Below are 19,553 nucleotides of genomic sequence, written 5' to 3' on the forward strand. Positions count from 1 at the left end.
AAGGTCTTGATAACACCATGTAACAATTTTTTTTTTGTACCTGGGTAGTAAGTGTTATTTCCTAATTGCTTATGCCTCAAAAGTATAGAAAATGGCTATTATTCCCCACAAACTTTGCTTTTGTGACCAGGACAGTGATATTTCAAAATATCACTATTTCCAATGGGAAAATGGGCAAATGTGTGTCTTTTCGTTCACATAAAGTCAGAAAAACAACATATGAATCCAAATTAACATGTATTTATACTAAAGTAATACAAAAATGACTACAAAAGATTTAGAAGTGAGTAGTTTTTTGAGATTTACGATTATACTGTATTTACAGTATAATCATAAATCTCGAAAAACTACTCACTTCTAAATCTTTTGTACTACCCAGGAACAAAAATTGTGTTACATACTGTAATAAATCCATCGAAGAAGCAGCCCACTCCAAACTTGTATACCTTAACTTCTTTGAGTGTTTGCTGTGGGGAGTGTTCTGTCACATAAGTTTTGGTGTTGCTTTCAGTATTTAATTTGTGCTTTTGTTTCCAGGATTTGACACACACACACACACATACAACGAGATCCTTGACATTTTCAGCACACCATGAAGAGCTTGGCCGGACTGGGTAATTCAGCGGGAGCAATGTGCTCCACCACGACTAACGCTGGGTCTAAATTCTCAGCACTGCTTCATCCCTTTCTATGTGACCAAGCACAGACTGGCTGCAGGTAGAATGCACACAGGTGCGTGTGTGATTTCTATGGTGCAAACCACCTGGGACTCTATCTATCCAGTCTAGTGTAGGACCTTGTTCCACATCTTAAATTAATTAAGCTGTCCTGGATAGGAATGGATTAAAAAGAAAAAAAAGTTCAGAAATTTGCTTTGCATATCCAAAATAAGATATATTCTATTTTAATTCAATTTAAAAACCATTGCTGGGTAAAAAAAAAAAGTAATTGCAGCTTTAAAAGTGTATTGCAATTCAGTGAGAGCTCACACAAGCACAACCGTCGTCTCTCTTCAGAAACTTTCACATTGGTACAATGGAGCCATTCATTTTATCCAGTTGCAAAGCGTGATGAGCCGCAGCAATGGGGAAACCTTTGCTGAGTTTACACCAGCTTAAATGCACAGAACATATTGATGGGACAGTCAAGGCCAGTGTGCTTGGCTGTTTACTAGCCACATTAAAAGAACTTTCCTTTTTCAATCACACTCTCTTCTCAGTGCTTGGGAGCTTTTCTAAAGCTGTCGTAGAACCTTAATATTGAAAAACTTTTTGTTGGCAGTATTTTCCTTTAAGAATAGTATTTTTGTATTATTATTGTTATTATTATTAATAATTCATCTCTGTGTTCCGTTACCAGCGCAATTACAACCGGATTACAATTTCACAAAACAACTTGAAACATCCTAGAAACTCTGATGGTGCCAAGGTCGAGAAAGGCAGTTGTATTGAAAGTTTCTAAGGCGGTCAGACTGGCCAAGTGGGCAGCCATCTCTAGTTCCATTTAAAATAGCTTACAAATAAATTAATTGTGTTCATCAGCCCATGAAAGTTAATGTTTAAAGATGTATTAAATGTTACTGTAGTACTGGAGTCAGAAATCCCATTCTTTTTGGTTGGACCCTAAGCAACGTTTTCCCCCCATTTCCCTGTAAAGTCAGTTCACCTTTGCATCCATTGTTCCATGTCAATCAGTTCCTACATGTAATCAAGCTAAACGCAGGGTAGCTTAACCAATTCTTACTACAGTAGTAGAATGGGGAGCTAATCTTGTTTTAAAGCTACAGGCCTATTTTATTTGAAACAGACAGACAAGTCTTTCTCCTTCGTGATGCAATTTATTTGGCATTTGGATGAAACGTTACAGCCACTGGAGAACAAAACTTTATTCTTAGTGCTGTGAAGGAAAAAGAAAACAAACCTAATAAAAAATGACAGGTACAGAATCAACAGTATCAAATGTTATTACAGCATATCATTTCATATCAACATTTGTTTTGTTACACTGCCACAGTTTAATCGTATCTCAATTTACTCTAACTACTGCAAACATTTGTAAAATCAAACTTGACTGACAGAATAAAATAAAAATACATGGATGCCCACAGGGGCCCAAAACAGACCCAGATTATACAGAAATATTGTGAACATGGTATATATAGGTAGTAAGTAAGTGTGTGATGTTTGAATATTTCCAATTGAAATTTATTCTATACTGCGCTACAGTCTGCAACCAATGTGGGTACTCTGAGCCATTGAAACACAGGTGACTAAAATGGAGTTCCGATATTGGATTCCATCAGGAAGCTACAGATCAATTAGACCATGAGTAGCATTTTCTCTAGTACCAAGATGGTTAAAAAAACCATGACTCTGGAGTTTCTACAGAACCGGAATTATTAACCCAATCCAGGGCAAACCATGACCTTGCATTGAACTTCACCATGGATAGAAGCATTCCAATCAATGTGTCTTATATACAGAAACAGGGATAGAACACTTCCAGACTAGGGTACTTATTCCAACAATGTTCCAAATTGTTTAATTGACCCTATTGTGCAACTAACCAGTCCCTTTGATCAGTGTTGGTCCTGCTTTGACTGGCATAGAATGAAATATGTTTAAAATCATTACAGTTATCCGTACAGCTACACATATTAGTCTGTGTGGGTGTTGTCCTAGTTTTGATTGGCAGAAACTGTATAAATGCTGCATGTAAAAGACAGGTTAGGTTTGTTAACACTATACCACTTACACTTTGAATGCTTCTACATGGAAAATGCAAGCAGTGTCTGCTTGGCCCGTTATACACCATTGAAAAAATATAATCTAAAACAATTCAGTGATAGGACCATTCATTTGCCAATAAAATGTATCCCCACTAATCCACCAAAAAAAAAAAAACTACATTTTAAGATACAGAAATGTAAAGATGTGTTTGTCCATTGATTTAATAAAAGCCTCAGAATTTGTCTTTTTATTTTTCCAAATAATCCAGAAATGCACAGAAGCCGCTTCAATACATCAGTGATGTGCAAAATGTTCAGTTTTGAACTGTCTGCCACAGGAAAAAAAAACAGCTATACTTTTTCATGATCATTTAAACTGTAAGCATTTAATAGAACAAAAAAATACTAGTATTAAGGCATAGTATAAAACAACTACACCAAGTCCTTTTTATGTGGAGGGTAATAGTTAGTTCACAAAGAAAGAAAGACGCCACCAATAGAAATTGTTACACTATAACAAATATAGTTTTCTCCCATCGAGATGAAGCAGATGAAACCCAATGTAAAATAATCTCAAAATGTACTTTCAGCATTTTTTCAAATCTACACAAAACGGTATGGAACGTGGAAGTACATCTCACATCTACCCCCCCCCCCAAAAAAAAAAAAAACAATTCTGGGGGAGTCAATGCTACTGATTACTATACAATTAACTTGTTGCATTGGCAAGGACCACTTGCAGCCTTTCGATTAACTTTTAATCCGACCACTGCAAAGTCCAAACAGATCCTTTCTACTTCCCTGTCTTTCTCTAGACACAGAAACTCTGCACATCAGCTCATTAGATCAAAACAAAATGTAGAGACCCATATTTACAAAAAGAAACACAAAAACGCATTCTGAAATCCAATTAGATTTTTGAGGATCGTTCTGCCTTTACTGGAGAGAAAGCTCAAGCCTTCTAAAGTTTCCAGCTCTCTGTGCGGGTGGTATGTATTAAACACACAGAAATTTTGCCACAGTTCAGTCTTTCAGCTCTCAGTCCCAAGTTCATTTTACTCAAGATAATCTGCATTCAGATGCAAATTAATGGTTTCTTTATAAAGAAGCTGCCTCGTTTCTTTGTTTTCTAATTTCCTAAAGAACCTTGTTTTAGTTTCCTCCATGGAAACATGCAGGGATTTCACAATCTGTATTTACATGACAACAAAAAAAGTGAAGCTAAACTGAAACATAAAAGCAGAGTGTTTTTCGTAACACTCCTAAAGACGTCTGACTAGCGTTCCTCTTCTCTGTATAGCAATGTGCAAATAGCTCCTCTACTTATTCGACCGCAAAATAACCTTTAATTTTGTTTTTTATACCACAGTATTTAGTGAACAGTTACTGTCGCAGCTTGTCACTGCAGTTTCTGTTGCTGTAGTTTCATCAGTAGGTGAATCTGGTGGGACTAGCAGAGTACTACTGTTGATGGAATCCTCGAGTTCTTCTGAAGAATGTTCCAAAGTGGAACTTTCCTCTGCTCTTTCCTCCGTCGTTTCCTGGTGAAGATCACTGGTTTCTATAGGTGGCTGAATGCTCTGATGTGTCTGAGAATTGTTCTCATCTAGAAAGGAAATAAAAGTAAGTAAATTAAGTCATTTCAAATTGAAACCTTTCTGTAAAACTATATTTAAGATAACAAAAACAATACTAGCAGACAAAACAATTAATAAGCACCTGATTTAATGCTGTCTGCTGGTTTACGCTGGCAGAAAATAATTGTCCAACAGTCTATATAGTGTTAAATTACCATAAACAACAAGCTTGGATAATGGGTTATTTTAATCGAAAGTTTGCTGAAATGAAAGAATCAAACAATGGCACTGAGAATATGAGAATAAAACATCAACAGAAAAAGGGAAACAGGTGTGTCAAGCTTGCTGAACGTACTTAGACTGACAATCAGTATGGTTGCTGGGTTGAGGGAAGCCTCATAAGAGGGCGGGGGGTCGTCAGGGTGCTGTATATCAGGGTATTTGAAGGCAGTGTAAGGAGGTGGAGGGTCATGGAAGTGAAAAGCCCCTCCGTCGCCATCGTCTGAAAGGTGCAGCGGAGTCAGACCTGTGCCAAACCCATCCGGTCCGTAATCCAAACCTGGCATTCTGCGACCCAGGTTGAAGTGGTGCACTGTGTTTGAAGGGTAGTGAAAAAATAAATAAAAGAATGTTAGTAATGCAATTAAGATCCCGATTGCAAAGCAGTTTCATCCATTCCAGGTTTTAATAAGAGCTTGATTAGCCACGCTGTATAGCTAACAAGGTCAGGTGTGTCAAACTCACAGTAAAACCAGGAATGAATCTAACTGCTATGTGATGGGAGTCATTTCTATCCCTGACTACATAAGTGGCGCTGTTATAATGCACACTTACTACAGCAGTAACAAATAAATAGGTTAAGACATAATTATAAACACTGCATTGATTTAATCAAAACTTCGGTCATTGCACAGTATTTTTTTTTTCTTCTCCCCAGCTACCTAAAACCGAGCCCTTTGTTCTTTGTACACTACAGAAAGCCAGTGAAATGCTTACAGTTTCCACCGATGAGAGACTCGATTCTCTCCCTGCGTCTCTGGCGGAGTCTGTGCACCATGAACAGCAGCAGAGACAGGATGAGGAAAGAGGAGATGCAGCTGACGATCAGGCGCATCCCACTGGCCATCGAGTCAAACAGACTGTTTCCATCTGGGAAACCAAAACAGCTTTAGACCTCACTTTGCTTTCTGCTAGATTGCTGACATTTCACATCAGCTAAAGACATTTAAGCCAGTGGAGAGATATAGGCCATCCGGCACAGTTTGCAAACCTCAGAACAAACAGTTTCAGATACAGACCTTTAAAATGCAGATTTTGGCAGACGTTGCGATGTTTCTAGGCTATAGTTTATCTCCTCTTTGTAGATGGCACTTACAAGAATGATCACTTCCTATGACAACGCAGAATTTTCCTCTTAAGGAAAACTAGTCTAATTGACACAAATGCCACTATATTTCAATGTAATCTACCAATTCACTGGAATATGGGGGATGTTTGGTGTCAAATATACTTGCATATCTGCAGCACCCTCACAAGGCAAAGTGCAATTATATCAATTTAAGCTCCCTCGCTGCACCACCCCCCCCCCCCCCCCCTGGGTCCAGGTGAACTCCCCCCCGTCAAACATCTGAATCAGGTTTGTAGTTGCGTTTCATTCTTGCTAGAAGGCAGCAAAAGCACAGGCATTGCAGTGTCTAGTGGTAGCACTCTCCTCTTTATCAGAAGAGACTCAAACGCAGTTTGTTTTTTTTAAATATACCAACAATGTCTCACACCACACTTTTTTATCCTTGAGCAGGAATGATCCCGAATGCTGCATCCTCCTTACCTGGGTCGAGGCAGGTGAACTTGCAGCACTCTTTGGGGTCTTTGCGAAAGTGCTGGCAGCCGTGAGGTCGATCGCACAGAGACGACACACACATCTCCGGCTCGCCCTTGTGACATGTGCAGCTCAGACAGGGGTCATTGCCCTTTGGAGTGAAGTAGAAACCTTCACCCACAACGTTATCCTTGATATCCACACACGTCTGGCCTGCAACAGAAACAAAAGAATAGAATCGCCACGCTCACAAAACCATGAACAGCAGTGTCACTGCAGTCCAAGAAATAAGGAGACTGTTCAGGTAAGCCACCCAAAAACACACCTGTGGGTAATTTGGAATATAAATTTCACCATTAATAAATGGATCACAAAACGATTTTTAGTGGACAGCACCAGTAATGAGACAGAGTCATAAAATACAGGTTTGTACCAAATATTTTTTGTATCATATACTGATACAATAATTCAACTAGCAATTGTCTCAATACAGCAGACCTGGTCACGTGACCTCACTTAAGCAGTCATCTTGTGTTGTAGATCAAAGTACAATTTCTAAAACTACCACTGGAAGTTTTACAAGTGGACTTACTTCTCTTGCAGAGGAAAGCAGATTTCTCATAGCAGTTTTCGGCATACCAACTGTGCAGCCCATAGTTGCGAATTGTTGGTAAATGGAACCACTGCAGCTGTGCACATAAAACATTTTCATGATCTGGCATTGTTGTCCCAAAAATAGGCACCCTCTCTGGGGGTAAAAATACCTCTGTGGAACCTGCTATGAAAAAAAATATTCAGAAGACACGTACATTTCATTGCAAACTTTTATTTTTTTATTTTAAGAACTCAAACCTAATCATATCATGATTGACAGGGCAGTAATACTGTAAGTGAAGGACTTATACAAATCAGCTACTGACCTTTATAAGCCACTTCCCAGCGTCCTTCTAGTGAGCGGCTTCGGTTTGTGATGACATACTGATAACCAACCCAAAACCTGGAAGAACATGTGAAGTTTAAAACAGGGTTACCATGCTGAAATATTGAGAAGCAAGCAATGACTTTTATAGGATATGCAAAACCCACTGCCAACCTGAATGAAAGGTTTATATCTTTACAATAAATGTAGTTTTCCTGAATATATCATGCCATATTAAGTCCATATTTTGAAATTACAACTTGAAAATACATGGTTATGTTTTTTTTTTCCTTAATAAAAGGTTACATTTACATTAGCTTTTAGGAGATCTCTTCACTAGGCGATAATAGAACCAGCAACTTGCAGGTTCTCTTTTCTCTATACTAAAATGCACACAGTGCACTCGAGCCCTGTCATCTTAGCCCATCTTCACCTGCGCTGGTCTTTGCGTCCAAAAGTTCTCTCCTCAAAGTCCCACTCCTGTGCGAGAATGAACCTCAGCTCCTGGTCGGTCGTGAACGTAGCTAGGGACCCGTTGACTCTCTGGCATGTATGAACAGCGTCCCAGTAGTTCTCACTGTTTAAATACACCCTGTAACAGCTGGCTGCTCCCTCATAGTGATGCCAGCCTGTAGGACACTTCCCTGAAGAAAAACACAAGATTTACACTCTCCCTCCGTTAAACAATCACCAAAGAACAAAAGTATGACAACAATAAATGAACAGCTTGATAAAACGAATACGCCATCCATCTGTGAACCCGAACAGCAGATCTTTAGTTATTGGTCAGCTTGTTTAGTCTGCCTTTCCCTGCACACATTGCAATGGCACAAGTAACAGACCCCAAACCCAGCATGGCTCAGCCAGGGTTGTAGGAAGTAATGCAGGATCTAGGACAAGAGCACCCTCTATTGAGAAGTTGCTAAAACTGCAACTGCTTGCTTTCTTTCTATTGCTGAGCTCGAGCAGATACATTTAATTTGTAGAAATGTTCAGTGAATAAAAGATCAAGGTTCCCCTATAGAAGTTGAAGACTAATAGACTAGAACACAAAGTTTTGAAAAACATAAGGCATGGATGAATTATTTTAATATTAAAAAAAAAAAAAAAAACAGGTGGATGGGGGTAGAGCAAACAAAAATAAGAGATGAAGTCCCACTTACTGCTAAAGGGCAGAGATTTCTCTCCGCTGCCAGCGTGAAAATGGGGGGCCTCTCCTGCTCTGCCATGGTTGTGTCTGTTATCAGTGTTCTCCTTCCCATGTCGGGATTTCTGATCCACAGTTATACCTGCAGAGATTGCAGAACATCATGAAGCTCAAGAGGAGTGTGCAGAAACAGAGGCTAACTGCTGTATTCTGTTTGTACAGCAGTGCTATAGCACTGCTACCTACTGTGAAACATTAAATAAACTAAAAACAGTAGACTTGGTGGTCCAGTGGTTAGAGAAAAGGGCGTGTTACCAGGAGGTTCCCAGTTCTATCCCAGCTAAGCCACTTACTCACTGTGTGTGACCCTGAGCAAGTCACTCAACCTCCTTGTGCTCCGTCCTTCAGATGAGACGTAAAACCGAGGTCCTGTTGTAAGTGACTCTGCAGCAGCAGTTGTGATGCATAGTTCACCCCCTAGTCTCTAAGTTGCTCTGGATGAAAGCATCCGCTAAATGACTGATTAATAACATCTGAGACACAGTTCCCTACTTTATATTATGAATGATTGGTTGGCTTTTGAGTAGGATATGTCTTTTTAAATATCCTTACTAATCTGGTACTTTGTTTTGTGCAGTGCGGTGTTCTGTGATCACAAAGGGGAAGTCTTAAAGGCAAGGCAGATAATTCGGTACCCCAAGCTGGCCAAAACACTGGAACTCACTGCTGAGCAAGGGCCTGATGCATTCTACATGGGGTCGTTTAGTAGAAGCAATGGTCCAAGAAACAAAGACCCAAGTTAACTCAGGACTGTACAGTACAGACAATGAGCAAAGCAGTGCACAACACTGGAGGCCCTATTCACAGAGCTTATGCTCCGTACTTTGGACGAGACGTAAAACCGAGGTCCAATGACAAACAGCTCAGCTAAGGAAGATATTGAATTTGAGCTTATTTTAGTATCTTAAATTTAGCACCATTGAGTGTTTAATAGTAATGGATGACCCTTCTGTGAAAAACCTTGTCAAAGTGAATGCTTGTAGACTATTGATCTGTGTTCATTTGCCACAGAACATAGAAATACCATTCATTTTAATGGAGCTGGTTTCCCTCATGGACTGGAATTGATGAATGCCATTACAGTACAATAAGAAAATTACTACTATGACTTGCTGAAATCAAACACCTGCTATGCTCCTAGGGATAACAGTAGTTTATACTTGCATTTAAAGCCCTAACTACTTCGAGAGAGAAAAACTCATCCATCATGCCTGGAACTCAACTAAAATTTAACAAGCGCTGCTGCCAAAAATAAATCAAAATGGAGATCCGAGAACGGATTCAGCTCAGCCATGAAGCAGGGCTTCATCTAGGTCGTTTTTTCCCCTCCTCGCGATTCTATATTGACTCTTTCACAGCGGCAAGATCTACATAACTAAGAAAGGAAGAGTAGAGGAGACTAATTAGTCAACAATGTATTACATTATTTGGAACGTATCAAGAACTAAAATAAACATCCTCTCTATACAAATCTGAGCAGCAGACAAAACTCACTTTTGTGCGATAGGACTGTAAACATACCCAAGTGACAGCAGTAGATGTGATGCCCAGAACAGTAGATTCTTGCATTTCATTAAAAAAACAAAACAAAAAAAAAAAAACATCATGTATAATTGCAAAGGCAAAGTGGAGAAAATCAAATGAAATCATAAAATAAAACTGTCAGTTGAATCTTGGTATGGTGTTTTTTTTTTTTTTTTTTAATACTTGCACAGCAGAACAAGACAACAACTCCTTCAATATTACACTGTGTCCCCTACTGAAAATGAAGATTGGCCATTGCTGGGTAAAGAAAGAGATTGTATTACTGTCCAGTTCAAATGCTGCTTCCATAGTTTACAAGCTGTATTTTCTTGTCCATCACTCTTGTCATACAGCTATTGTTAAACAATCCAGTTTCACTTAATTTTGTACAGATAATGCAATTGTGCTTGATATTGTATTTTAGTGTAGGGTATCACCCAGTCATGGCATTGCTAGTTTGGACTAACGTAGGCACTCTGAAACTCACTTCACTGCGTGCATCATGCTAAATACATTTGTCTAAAAGGACAAAAAGATTTAGTAGAAATAAAGCATGTTCTAAGCAGGTACTTCAGGAGTCTATATCTTTGCAATCCTAGATAACTAATGATGTGCCAGCAAAATGCGTCCCATGCACGGAATGCAAACACAAGCCTGCACTTCATTTTAGGCACCACGCAGAATCATGCTCACTATGTTGGCTTGCAAACCCTGTACTGCTTCAACAACATGGACTTTAAAAAAGTAACTCGTTATTAAAAGGACATTGCCTTAAAATATTTAACAACTCATCCAAGTCTGACAGCAAATTCAGGAATACACATAAATTAATTCACTTTTTAGCAACAGTCTGTATTCTGAAATTTGGCAAAACTGGGAAGTCATAAGCAGCTAATACAATCTGGTGAGAATATGTGCCTGAATATGTTGAGTTAGGAGCATACTGTATCCACAACTTCATTTTTTAAATCTAAGACAGCCGCATTTTAGTCTGTCAGAGGACTGCAAGGCTGACTAAGTTCTGAAAGTCACATGTTGCATTAATCCTGCTGAAGGATCAACTGTAACGCACTTCAGATCTCTTTGGATTTGCCAAGTAGCAACTATGGGATTTTTCTTTTTCATTTTGCTAGAAATGAGAGGGAGAGTTTGTCTGATCCAGGATCATATTGTCAAACTGATGTTAGAGGACTGCAGTCCTAATTATAGATAAGCAATTATGGTTAAGGACAGGGCAAAACTTAGTACTGTTACTCTCTGTAAAAGCTATGTGTGTGAGTTAATGTAAATACTGTTCTAAAAAATAATAAATCATGCATCTAGTCACCAAATTCTTGTATTAGAGACAGAAATGATATAATATACTAATATTATAAATTCAGCTTTTGAGACTCTATCCACCCAAAGTAACTCCAACATTGTCTCGTGCAATAAAATTATATTAAAAAGAATCACTGAGTTTTGTTATAAACGGTCAATTGGGGCAAGTACAATAATGTAGCTGGTGCATGTGGAAGTCACTTACTGGGGCAGTCCACTTCATCACTCTCATCTTCACAGGTTGGCCAGCCATCACACTGCCAGGACAAGGGGATACACTGGATCGTGCCACTGTGACAGGCAAACTGGCCAGGGTTACACCGGAGCTCTGAAACACATACCAAGCAACACATCAGCAGTGATTAACAGTGCTTCAAAAAGGTGCATTCTGACCTCAGTGAATTAAGAACAGTAATAATATAAATAAGCCTGTTTATATATATAAAAAAAAAAAAAAAAAAAGGGGGTTATGATCATAATATTCTGTCAAAACAGCTCGACCATTGAGACATATTAAAACTAGGAGTGGACAGAGTATATTTTAAGACACAGTAGTGAACAGGTTTGATTCAGATAGATTAAGACCCTTATGTATTCTGTCTCCAACACAGACGACAACCTGAACTCCTCCATCAGCACCTTAATGCTATAGCGTTTTTGTGAACATCTGTTTGAGGCATTTAACAAATATTTAGTAGCTAAAAATTATGCAATTAAATACAGATTACAAACACTTGTTGAAATGCGCAGCAGTCAAGAGATGATTAATCTTGGCATGTTTCAATAATTAACAACATGGCGGTTACAGATCGTGGTTAATTGCTGCTTGCCCCAGCTTTGACTAAAACGACCAACCTTGAGAATTGAAACTGCAGCAATTACACATTAACACACTTCCAGGCTCTTTCTTGCATTTCAGTAAGATGGAAAAAACACTCTCCGTGGTAAAGGTTTGTAAAAAATGTGAAATTTGAGTCTACTGTAGCAGTGGATTCTGCCAAGCCACCCTCTGAACCAGGAAAACAATGCCAACAGCCAGTCATTACCTCCAGAGCTCACAACGTGAGACATGCTCTTGCACAGACATTGCAACACAATTTCAATTCACGGTTGTGTGTTTTTTTTGTTTTTTTTTTGGTAAAGAAATAAAGATTTTCATTCAGAATAACACTTTGAATCGATATTGCTGCTGCAAAGCACAGGGAATTTCTGAATCTTTGACCTGGGATAATAAATCATGTTTCACACATTTTGCATGGTTTTAATTTTTTTTTTTTTTTTGTAATCTTTGTCTTGCATTCAGCAGAACCCTTGAGGCATATAAAACAAGTCTGTTTGTCTGTAACGTAGGGTATGCTAAATTCTAGAGGATAGCTCTCTGTTTTAGTATAATCAAGAGACAGCTTGTCCAGACAAATTGTGTGCAAGCAAAAAGCCCAACATCTTCCAAAAACGCTTCTTGTCCATTGGAATTACCCCTCAGAAAGTTTTGTACCTACAGTAATATACATTATCCCTGGCAATGGGGATACAGTATGCATGCAGTGGAGTGTACCAGAGCTAGAGACTGTTAATCTACCCATGATAAAACTTCATGTCACACCATTCTAAAATGGACAATGCACAGCTATCCTTGCTTTTTAATTTGGAAATGTAATACACAGCATTGAAACCTGAAACATTGTTTTAATATAAACAGGAATATAAACCTAGAGCAAGAAGGCTGCTCCCGTAGGTTGCTCCCATCGTGGAATCCTGTCTCTTCCCAAAGGACACTTGTTAATCAGACAACAGAATCATTGTGTTGCTTTACTTGTTATTGAAAACAAATGCAATTACAACAAAGCAAGTCTGCTCATTAAGAGAAGAAAAGCAGTTTCTATGAGACCTAAATCACCCTATCCAGCATGCTGCACACAGTCTCTTCTGAACTAATAATTCCATTAGTTACCAGAATGCAAACATTACTAAACTATTTCTAAAGACTGAAGTTCCGTGTGTACAGGAACAAATCAAGTGCACCGAACTTAGTATCTTTTATACTCGTTCCAAAACAGAAAAGAAAAATATTGCTTACCTGACAACAGTCGTGCCAGAGCTAGCCGTGGACCTAAAACAAAAAGGAAAAATAGAACCGCATAGAATTTAAACAAAAAAAAAAAAAAAAGTAAAATATTGAAGAGTGAAGTCTGTCTCCATAACATCAAGATTATGCCGTAAAACAAGACTGTGTGTGTAACAGTACACTCTCAAGAATAACGAGCAATTGCGAGCTCTTGTCACTTGTCCCAGAGACAGCTGTTCAAAGGGACTCCAAAATTACAAACTAGGGAGTTGCAACCAAACTAAAGAGAAACTTCACTTGTGTAACTTTCAAAAAAGTAAACTATACAAGCTAGCCGCTCACATGCTGTTTTTGTGTGTTTTTACAGATACAGATGATGTTTGGATTTGTATCCAAGTGCCTACACACTGAGATGTTTAATCTCCATGTCATGAAGGACACATTGCTATATGGAAGGAATACTTCTAAATTAAAAGGAATGTGCATGCTTTTATTTTCTTACTGTTCATGGTGTTAAATCAATTGTGTGTAAGCAGATTGATCACTCTTTTGTAGTCCTATAGTAGACAATGCAAAACATGACAAAACCAAATAAACCTGATCAGTTAATACAGCAAGAGGTTACAACTCCTCACTTTACTGAAAGGACAGTAAGAACCAGAGTGTCTATTGCTGGGAGACTCTCAATGACACTGCTGGGATCATGCGGGCTACCCAAGGCATTATTTATGCTCAACCAACTGGTTTTGGCAACTCCGTGACCCCTATGAAAACACCTCTGGTCTGCAATAAGAATGCCACAGACCATTGAAAAGAAGCACCCGAACAGAGGGGTGTATTGACACACTGCGACGGTCAGGTTGTACCTATCGGAGAGCAGTCTCTAATAACCACACACTGAAATCACTGTCCGTCCATGAACTCAAGAGATGGAAACACCAGCAAAATGGCAATACATATTTTATCACTCATCTACTGGCATCCAGACACACATGCTCCCTCATTTTGGTTAAATATCCCAGTTGAAGGAAGATTCAAGAGTTTATAAGTTTATAAATGTGCAACAAGTGTAATTACAGTAAGTGCAATTATATTGCATAATTTTCTACCCTACTAAATGTTACATTATGCCAGCACAGTGGAAAATATGGACAGTATACCAGACAGTTCTACTGAAAGAAAAAGGTGCACCAAATTCCAACATTGTCCTCCTTTCAACATTAATGCCAATACTGTTGAAAATCAGTAATTCTTAATAATAATAATAATAATAATAATAATAATAAAAAGCTGTGAGAGGCTGAATGGTTTTAGACAGTATGCACACATAATTAACACAAGGAGACAGATGGAGAGAAGAACAGGAGTCGTCTTATCAACTGGACAGTTTATTCAAGCACATATGCTTTTACTCCTGGCTACATATCAAGACAATGAGAGGACTTGACTCACCAAGTAAATGAGGCAACCAGTGGAATGTTTAATAATAATAATAATAATAATAATAATAATAATAATAATAAATTACATTTTACAAAAGCGGTATCCAGCCATAGGTGGCCTTGCAACACCTACAGACACCGCTGTTGACGTGTCTTTCCCTTGCAGGTTTGATTTTTTTGTTTAGAATTCACACTCAGTTATTAATCATTAAAATGAGATTTAAGGTCATTTTTGGAGACCATTAATACTTTGTCAATGGGCTAGTGTAGTTTCCGCTGATCTGTGTAGCAAGAAAATGCCTTGGGACTGGACAGCACTGGTGTGAGAACAGCAAGTCCTAAATACTGTGGTCTGGATGTGATCCCGATTCAGTACAATACATAATTCACTGCCAAGGGATAACCCTAGAAGAGCATCCTAGGCAGCGCGCTGCATCTTCACATCCTATGCATTAGTTTAATGCCAGTGCTGTAAACTCATTTCATGCGCTTGCAATTACAGGTCCATACCTAGTGCCCAGCTAACGAGAAATCCTGGCAAGCACGGTTGAGCCGCAAGGTTTATATCTTAAGGGACCCCCCAACCCCAGCATTACAAACTAAAAGCCCACTCCACCCCAAACTTCCCTTCAAAACCATTCTGGCTTAAGATATGGGCTAACATGGACTGACTGAATGTAAAAAACGCTGGAGACAACATGTGTACCATCAAACCGGTCACATTAATGTTGAAATGGTGAAATAAAAAATGTTTACCTGTGAACTTGTAGTATTTCGTCAGAGAAATACTGCGTTTATTAAATCATCATCTGAAATCATTAAATCGTGAGGTTAAGGAAACCTTTTTTTCTTCTAATCACGACAACACAAATGTGCATTTAATGTGTGTGTATTTACATGGGTATGTTTATAAAAATCTTAAGTAGAACAATCAAAACGACACGTGTGTTGCAAATAGCAATCAATTATCTGCTTTATTTTTAACGTGCATTGCTGCTACAGTAGCAGCAATCTATAACGTCCACTAAATCTGTGATTATATATATATATATATATATATATATATATATATATATATATATATATATATATATATATATATGCATACATTTATTTACGCTACATTACCCACGCTTCTAACTACAGACAGTTCGGGCTGCCTAGAAGTGCGCAGCGATACAAGTAAAGACTAAACAATTACAATCAAACATTAAAAGGGGAAGGGAAATACAACCACGACAGCTGCATCCCCGGCCAGCCTGTGGAGAGGTTGCCTCCCCCGGCATTCTGCAGATACAATACACCCGGACTAGCGAGGCACAGCAGGCCTGGATTCACATTCTCACCCGAGTACTTCACTAAATCAATCCTGCATTGCATTTTCACTCCATACTGATAAACGGAGCCTCGGTAATTTTTGTATAATTAAAAAAGCCCTTACCTGCCCGTGGTGGATCCGTGAGACTCAATGCAAAAAGAAGAGAGAGGAGGAGGACGAAACTGCTGCTGTCAGCTTTGGGCACCATTTATCCTCCATTCATCATACCCTCCTATACAGATAAAATAAACCAACAAAACCTGCAGCCTGCTGCTGCTGTGTGCGTTGCTAATGAGATCCCCGTAACCTCTTTGAAAAGCTAAACTAGCTTTAGAAATATGTGTTTATTTCTATATAAAACATAACCCTTCGGACACAGTCTCTCTCGCTGTCTGCAGTTCAGGGAAAACAAGATGGCTTCCCCCTCCCATCGCAACAATTCCAAACACGCCGCTCAGCCAATCAGCTGAAAGCAGAGAGGCGGCGCTTCCGCGGGGTATTATTTTGGACTGCATTCCATTCCAGAGGATTCCCGATCCTGGAACGCATGTGAGGGATTTTAAATAAAAGGAAATCCATGCCACTATTGCGTTGTACTACAAGAGATAAACCCAATTAATCTAGAGGCAGTGTCTGGAAAGTATGATTGTAGGCATCTGTACAACCTGTGTGAGCTGGCCGATACATTGTATATTTAGGACCACATGCATTTTCTCGCTTATATTCTCGGGTTTCAACCGCTATAAATGGGTGTGATTTGTTTTACTTCTCTGGCTAAAGGAGATTCAGATGTCTGATTTCAAATATAAATACAGTATTTTACTTGGCAGTACAGCCTGCCCTCATAGAGTTGGTTGTGCGCTTTGCATCAACCACCTGGCCCAATTGCTCTATGACTTTTGATACTTTACAAAACAAGCGCTGTTCACCACGAATGCATTAGACAATAGTTTATTTTTTAAGGAATTAAGATATTGGCCTAAGCAGAGTGTAGGTTTTATATGACATATAAAAAGTGTTAGTCCCTGGGTGTGAATCCAGATTAGGGCGACGTGTATTCCTTGCATTTAACGCAAATGTTTAAAAATTAAACATACATCTTATGCAAATAAGCATAAGGACAAATTAAACATGTGTGACCTATAGAAAAAATATTTTAACGTTATATATATATATTATATATATATATATATATATATATATATATATATATATATATATATATATATAAAGTAATACAAAATAGGTGATTAAATGGATTATGACGTAATACACGTAACACTGCCATCAAAACAACATAATGCTGCATTTTTCACGTCATTCCCATGACGTGACAATTAACACGTGTTTTTAACAGTAGAGACCTTGGCATTCAATGGCATGGGTGGTCCTGTAAATAAACTTTTACGAATGTGGAGTTCAGCGCCATGGACGACGCCCTTGTGTTGAAAAAACGCGGCTACACGTTGGGAATCAGTCTGGGAGAGGGATCTTACGCCAAAGTCAAATCTGCGTACTCTGACCGCCTGAAAAGCAACGTCGCTGTGAAAATCGTCAACAGAAGGAAAGCTCCTGCAGATTTCTTAGAGAGATTTCTTCCACGGGAACTGGAGATCCTCGCCGTCCTGAATAACCGCTACATCGTGAAGACTTACGAAATATTTGAAACTTCGGACGGGAAGGTGTACATGATCATGGAACTGGGGGTTCAAGGGGACCTGCTCGAGTTCATTAAGTTTAGGGGTGCTTTGCCTGAAGAAGTCTGCCGCAAGATGTTTCGACAGCTATCACTGGCAGTGAAATACATCCATGACTTGGAAATCGTTCACAGAGACCTCAAGTGCGAGAACTTGCTCCTGGATAAGGACTTCAACCTCAAAGTCTCGGATTTTGGCTTTAGCAGGCGCTGTAACTATGACGAGGATGGCCAGCTGGCGCTCAGTAAAACGTTCTGTGGCTCAGCTGCGTATGCAGCCCCGGAGGTTTTACAGGGCATCCCATACAATGCAAAAGTGTATGATATCTGGAGTATGGGTGTGGTTTTGTTCATCATGCTGTGTGGCTCAATGCCTTATGATGACTCAAATGTCAAGAAAATGCTTAGAATCCAAAAGGAACACCGAGTGGATTTCCCGAGGGGTAAACACGTGCCAGCGGACTGCAAGGATCTGCTCTACCGCATGCTTCAACCGGACGTGTCTAAGCGCATTGGAATTGATGAGATTTTAGATCACCCTTGGTTACAACCCTCGAAACAGAAAAAAGCCTGTGAAAATTGCTCAAAAAGTTCCTCGAAAAGTGACACTAAAGGAGAGACTAAAGCAGACAGCCGACATGAGAGCAGGCGGGGTCCCAGAGCGGACGCAGACGATTAATTCGATTCTGAAGGTCTTGATGAAGGCAGAGAAAAATGATTTAAATCTCATTATACAGAGCCCACCCCAACCAGTACCGCAGTCAACCGCACAAAGTCATCTCAAAAGGTTAAGGAAACTATAGAAGATGATGATTAAGCTATTACTAGCTTCATTTTTGTGCGCTTTATTAAAACTAGGATTCTCGGTAAAATAGCAAATTATTACAACGGAACTCTATCGTACAGCTCGTTATTATTAGGATGTTTTAAACGCAATTATTTTCCAATGGCTTTTTCTCCCAACGCTTGGAAAATAAATGTCTCTGCATAACATACAAACGCTGCAGATCGTCGATTAATTCAGAGTGACTAAGCTAGGGAAATGAATTAGTTATATATCTCTGAATAAAAACGCAATAATCAGAAACAACCACGAAAGGGAACATCAACTGGTCTTAAAATAACTACTAGAGGCAACGAAGACGCAACTTCAGATATATGGTGTCTACAGCTATGGCCACAGGTTTTGCATCTCCAATTAATTTTGCTTCATAAAGTGGAATGAACCTGCGCAATACTGTTTCGTTAACATATCGAACTGCATTCCGCTTTGTAGTTTTCCATATACTTAATGAAAAACTGATATACACTAATTGAAAAATTTATAATTATATCATGAAATGCTGGACTACTAGTATGGCTTCCAGTAGACTTTTGCGATGTCATTTTGTAGTTTCTTTAGTTACATAATGTTAAATAAAATATCTAAACTGTCCATAATTATAACTTTAAAATTGTAGGTTTGTGTAAATCTTCTGGCCATAGCTACAGGTCTGTGCTGTCCCCGTGAAGGAAACGTGCTCATTATTCAGAGAGACGCTCGTCTATGCACCCAGAAGGTAATACCTTGTTTATAGCGTTGGTCCCTTGATATTACTAGTACAGACTATGCTTTGTTTTAATCCACTATTTTATAAAGGCACATTTTCCAAATGATTTGAGAAGTCTTTGATCTGTACAGCAGTATGCAATTAATATTTATTCCCTGAATAACAAATAGGTGTGCTCAATGCACCTGTAAATATCTCAGTATGAATGGCACAGGAATGGTGTGGATGTGGCATGTTAATTTGGGATCTTACACTGTGGGCATTCCTGCTGTATTCCTGCATGGTATGCACAACAATTGGATGGAGCTGGTCCCAGTTTCATACATCAGCAAATGCAAATCTTAATTGACACAGAGATACATTTTGCTGCACTGTTATAAATTACTCA

The 19,553-nt window shown here is 38.9% G+C and overlaps 2 protein-coding genes across 5 annotated transcripts; one reads left to right on the top strand and one right to left on the bottom strand.

The window, feature by feature from the left end:
* Positions 1-1,817: 1,817 nt before the first annotated feature.
* On the bottom strand, positions 1,818-16,348 carry LOC121297161 (integral membrane protein DGCR2/IDD-like). Of its 4 annotated transcripts, none has more exons than XM_041223247.1 (11): positions 16,043-16,348; positions 13,172-13,204; positions 11,300-11,422; positions 8,207-8,332; positions 7,477-7,687; positions 7,045-7,121; positions 6,717-6,899; positions 6,134-6,337; positions 5,302-5,454; positions 4,661-4,897; positions 1,818-4,334 (listed from the first exon to the last, which is right to left on the bottom strand). In XM_041223247.1, exons 1-11 carry the CDS (start codon positions 16,125-16,127, stop codon positions 4,087-4,089), a joined length of 1,680 nt encoding a protein of 559 aa, XP_041079181.1. In that variant the 5' UTR covers positions 16,128-16,348; the 3' UTR covers positions 1,818-4,086. The 4 variants fall into 4 exon arrangements, with proteins under 4 accessions (XP_041079181.1, XP_041079180.1, XP_041079183.1 ...); XM_041223246.1 differs by having other exon boundaries at positions 6,717-6,902; XM_041223249.1 differs by lacking the exon at positions 13,172-13,204.
* Positions 16,349-17,315: 967 nt separating this feature from the next.
* LOC121297431 (testis-specific serine/threonine-protein kinase 1-like) lies at positions 17,316-19,198 on the top strand. Its single transcript, XM_041223750.1, has one exon. It carries the CDS (start codon positions 17,347-17,349, stop codon positions 18,292-18,294), a length of 948 nt encoding a protein of 315 aa, XP_041079684.1. The 5' UTR covers positions 17,316-17,346; the 3' UTR covers positions 18,295-19,198.
* The last annotated feature ends 355 nt before the right edge of the window (positions 19,199-19,553 follow it).

This window comes from Polyodon spathula, chromosome 22, assembly GCF_017654505.1.
Source record: "Polyodon spathula isolate WHYD16114869_AA chromosome 22, ASM1765450v1, whole genome shotgun sequence".
Taxonomy (NCBI): Eukaryota; Metazoa; Chordata; class Actinopteri; order Acipenseriformes; family Polyodontidae; genus Polyodon; species Polyodon spathula.

What these genes read in the sequence shown, in the direction of transcription:
- LOC121297161 (XM_041223246.1), bottom strand. Translation starts at nt 16,127, where the DNA reads ATGGTGCCCAAAGCTGACAGCAGCAGTTTCGTCCTCCTCCTCTCTCTT. An exon ending in TCTGGCACGACTGTTGTCAG is followed by an intron (nt 11,423 to 13,171) that starts GTAAGCAATATT and finishes TATGTGTTTCAG; the next exon opens with AGCTCCGGTGTAACCCTGGC. An exon ending in GAAATCTCTGCCCTTTAGCA is followed by an intron (nt 7,688 to 8,206) that starts GTAAGTGGGACT and finishes GTTTTTCTTCAG; the next exon opens with GGAAGTGTCCTACAGGCTGG.
- LOC121297431 (XM_041223750.1), top strand. Translation starts at nt 17,347, where the DNA reads ATGGACGACGCCCTTGTGTTGAAAAAACGCGGCTACACGTTGGGAATC.